The 4,496-nt window shown below is 35.9% G+C and overlaps 1 protein-coding gene across 2 annotated transcripts in view; it reads left to right on the top strand.

Annotated features, from left to right (window-relative positions):
- MSR1 (macrophage scavenger receptor 1) overlaps window positions 1–4,496 on the top strand; it is a 97,035-nt gene that overhangs the window by 81,178 nt on the left and 11,361 nt on the right. For both annotated transcript variants that reach the window (XM_011988346.1, XM_011988345.1), the window contains exon 9: window positions 3,844–4,032. In XM_011988346.1, coding sequence (XP_011843736.1) covers window positions 3,844–4,032 — 189 coding nt within the window. The remainder of the gene's footprint in view (window positions 1–3,843; window positions 4,033–4,496) is intronic.

Raw genomic sequence — 4,496 nt, 5'->3', positions numbered from 1 at the left:
TAAGGGGTTTCTTTCAGTCTAATGGGGAAAACAAACAAGTTTCCTGTGGTTTGGTACAGCATCTGTAATAGTGCTATAAAGTAACCAATCCAAATTTGGAGATTGAGAGTGTAGAAATGAGAGGGGAAGTGGGAAGGGAAGAAGGAACATTCCAGAGAGGAACCAAAGCCCCAGGAATAAAGGAGAATGAGACTTACTTGAAAAATGTGAGTAGTTATATAACTAAAGTAAAAAGACAAAGCAATGCAGGTAAGGAGAATTTCTCAAGGGTTAGATTGGAAAGGTGAACAGAGATTAATCATGACCTTATTTATTCCACAAGTCACTTGGCAAGAGTATTCTCATGAAGTCCTCTATCATTCTAGTCTACTATGTTTGTAATTCTATCAGGGATTCCCAAACTTGTTCTATAAAGAAACAGCAAATATTTGCATAAAAGCAGCAAGATTATTAAAATATCTTTTATGGAATGGACTTAATATATTTTGTCTGCTCAAAACTGTTTCAACATGGAAATGCCTCCCCATTCTCACTCTGGGAATGCCATGTTCATGCAAGTGACACTGCCTGTTTGTCCAGTCCACTGATGGGCATTTGGCCCAAACTAGGCCATTGAAGAACTTCCCTGGATATTTTGGAATCTATCACTAAGAAATAGGCTGTAAAATATCAAGTTAGGTGAGTGTTAGAACTGTCAGTCTGCCACTGAGAAAGAGACAGTAACTGTCATCGAGAAAGAAACTGTAAAACATAAACTTAGGAGCTGTTAACAGACCTGTTCTATCAAGTGAACAGGAGAGCAAAGATATCTAGCTTGCCACAACAAAAAGAAGAAGTAAGCAACCTACAGAAAGAAGCCTGGGTACAAGTTGGAGCCTCCTAAGCGGATTCGGGTCTTGGGTCGGCTATTCCAGATTCCTAACTATAATCTTATCCTTGGGTTCTATGAAACATCCAGTGATCCTTAAAATACAGTATTATTTTGGTTTTGATGTAAGTTACTTTAGTTTCTGTTTCTGTTTTTTCACCAATTAAGAAGTAATAATACAGGGATTCGTTGTTTAGGCACATAGTCAATGCTTATCTGTGTTTATTTGATTTGGATCTAGAAAATGTCTACACAAATAAAGTTAAGAGGAAACAGCTATCCAGAAACACACACACACACACACACAAACACACACACACACACACGTGTGTCTTCTGAAATCTTTATACACAAGAAAAAAATACCCAAATGGAAAAAAAAAGCCCTATCTGACTAAATAGATTAGCTTGATGCCAAAGAAACCATAGACATGTTTTACATATCTATGACAATGAGTTAGCTAGTTTCAGAGAAGTTTCGATCCTTCAGTCTTACAGAGAAAATGCTATGATCAAGGTTCATGACAAAACAAACTTTTCTACATCACCAAAACAGAGCAGTTGAATGGCAGGTGAAGCCAACTCTCAAAGGAGTCTACTGACATATTCAGACACTCTTCCTCTGTATTACTTCAGAGATGGTCAAGGATCAGCAATGTGTGGTCACCTATTAATAGTTGATTTATCATTGAACAATATTTCAGGTGACAGATATGGATCGGCATACCCAAACATATTTAGCCCTGAAGAATTTGAATACACGTACCTACCCCCCCTCAGGATCCTTTGAGCATAGGGAATTTGGTAGAAATTTACAGTCAGCCATTCTCTTTGCAGTAAATGAGATCAAAGGATTGTATCAGCAGCACCATCTGTTTCTGATATAATATGTCTCCTCGTCTAAATATATACTGCAATCATCTAGGTTAGTGGTTCTCAAAGTGTGGTCCCTGGACCAACAGCATTAGCTATTGGGAGCTTGTTCTGCTACATATTATTGTTTGAGAACCACTGCTCCGGGACAAGCACGGCTCATTCATGACATTTTGGAAGGAATAAGAGGTAAACAATGGGCAGTGAGAATGCTTACATACACTTGTTTGGACAACAGGACAATGATGCTTATATAATCAAATGTTCGAATATGCCTGAAATTTCATGGCATGCATGCCTGATAAATATATTATGTTTAGATGTATTTGACTTGTATAAAAATAAACATTTGGATATCACACTCGTTAATAAAACATGACTCTAATATGTAAAGACTTCTCACAATCCATTCTTGGATTTTTCTTTCTCATTTTCTTTAGGCAATTACAGGAAATGATCGGGCCACTCAGGAATTTTACTAGTAAATGAAAGCTGAGATACCATAAAAACAAATTATTTTCATTTTTAAAAATGTTTGTAACTTATGCTTATTAAGTGAAGAAGGGCTTATCCACTCAGGCATGCTTACACTAATTCCGTATTTAGCACTGAATTATATTTTGGAAGAATCAAGAGAATAAATATAATTACATATATAGTAACATGCCACCTTTTATGTTTCTGCATGGCTCAGGTCACTTAGTTTCATTACAGGAAATTGTCAGTAATCTAATAATTTTAAATGTTATTAAATTACTGTTAACACAGTAATAAGCATAAGTTAAAAACATTTGTTGGAATGATAATCCAATAACTTTTAATGTTATTAGATTACCATTCTAACAAAATGAATTCAAATTGGAGAAAAAAAAGTTACTGAATATTTCTTCAATTTATTAAGCTCCAAAAAGCCATACCCTAAAACTCTGTTTTCATATTAGAGAGATATTTTTGTTGTAAACATTACATCTTGCTTTTTTATAATATAACATTCCTCAAACTTATATTTGAAAAGATATGTTTTGTTTAAATAGACTTACATTAATTTGTTTTATGATTATTAGAAAATATTGTTATTTTTATCTGGCATTAACTAAATTTTAAAAAACATTTTTTGTCTCTGCCTTTCATTCTGTTCTTTAACCAAATAATTTTCTAAACAAATACTTAGCAGAATAATACAGGCTGTTTAAAAGAATTTTCATACACCAAGTGAATTGCTCTTGTAATATTTGTTGTACTATTTTATTTAATCTGTCCCTAGGTCCAAGTGCATATATATTGGTTTTTAGAAATAGAAAAGGGCCATTTCATATTTGTATAAATCTTTCTGTAGGAGGATCAAGAGTTTACAAAAGTTTATTGTACACATGGTCATTTTGATTAAACGCTATAGAACAAAATTACTTTCATAATTGTAAACAAAGTTTATTTCTTTGTTTTTACTATTTGAATCATTTCTCAAAATACACAAAATTGTCTGATTTTTCATCTCGTTAATATTTTTTTCTGTAAAAGAAAAACACAAAAACTTTGGTACAGAATCCAGGAGCCTCACTACAAGGAAAGTCTTTGCTATTTCTAAATGAATGTTGTCACTATAGTTCCCTTGTTTCCCTTGGTAAAAGATATGAAGTTTGGTCACCTATTTTTGTGTTTGTGATATTCTAAAATATCTGCTCCCCGACCTCCTATACCATTGAAAATCTCTGCATTATATGTTCATAAGTTTGTATGTTTTCATGTCAAGAAAATAATGAACCATTTAGTTATAATTTTTCAATGGTATGAAAGATCTATATGACAGTAAACTTGTATCTGTTAAAATTGAAAGTCGTTGGAATATAATCTTTGAAGTGTCCTCATATGTATGTAACTTACATGTAAGACGGATTGGATTTTGCTCTTCCGCTGTTAAAACTGGAATATTTGCAGTTAAACTCTTTACCAATAGGTGGTGCTAGAAAGTTTAATATTTATTGCAATAGTTTAACTTACTGGAAAAATGTGCTAAAATGTTTTTCTGTGTGTTGTAAAAAGGTGCTATAAAGCAGTGTGTACATAATTAGTCCTTGCTTGTCTGAATTTTTTTTTTTTTAACAGCCTCATTTAAGAAAGTTCGACTGGTCGGTGGGAGTGGCCCTCACGAGGGGAGAGTGGAGATACTCCACAGCGGCCAGTGGGGTACAATTTGTGACGATCGCTGGGAAGTGCGTGTTGGACAGGTCGTCTGTAGGAGTTTGGGATACCCGGGTGTTCAAGCCGTGCACAAGGCAGCTCATTTTGGACAAGGTAATTGAAAGAAAATCTTGTGGGGTTTGTTGTCGTTGTTGTTGCTGCTGTTTGAGATCAGTCTCATTCTGTCGCCCAGGCTGCAATGCAGTGGCGGGATCTCGGCTCACTGCAACCTCTGCCTCCCGGGTTCAAGCGATTCTCCTCCCTCAGCGTCCCTAGTAGCTGGGACTACAGGTGCCCGCCACCACGCCCGGCTCATTTTTTGTATTTTTAGTAGAGACGGGGTTTCACCACGTTCGCCAGGATGGTCTCGATCTCCTGACCTCGTAATCTGCGTGCCTCGGCCACCTACAGTGCGAGATTACAGGCGTGAGCCACCGATGCTTGGTCAGAAAGTTTTGTTTTAAAAAAAATGAAATGCAGGCATTTTCTAATGACACAGAACAAAGTAGTGACAGGAACATAGTCTAAGCTGGGTACAGTGGCTCACACTTATAGTCCCAGCACTTTGGGAGGCTGAA

The sequence above is a fragment of the Mandrillus leucophaeus genome, unplaced genomic scaffold (genome assembly GCF_000951045.1).
Source record: "Mandrillus leucophaeus isolate KB7577 unplaced genomic scaffold, Mleu.le_1.0 Scaffold328, whole genome shotgun sequence".
Classification (NCBI taxonomy): Eukaryota; Metazoa; Chordata; class Mammalia; order Primates; family Cercopithecidae; genus Mandrillus; species Mandrillus leucophaeus.
Note: the sequence above shows the minus strand (reverse complement) of the source record. Positions and strands in the feature narration are given on the sequence as shown.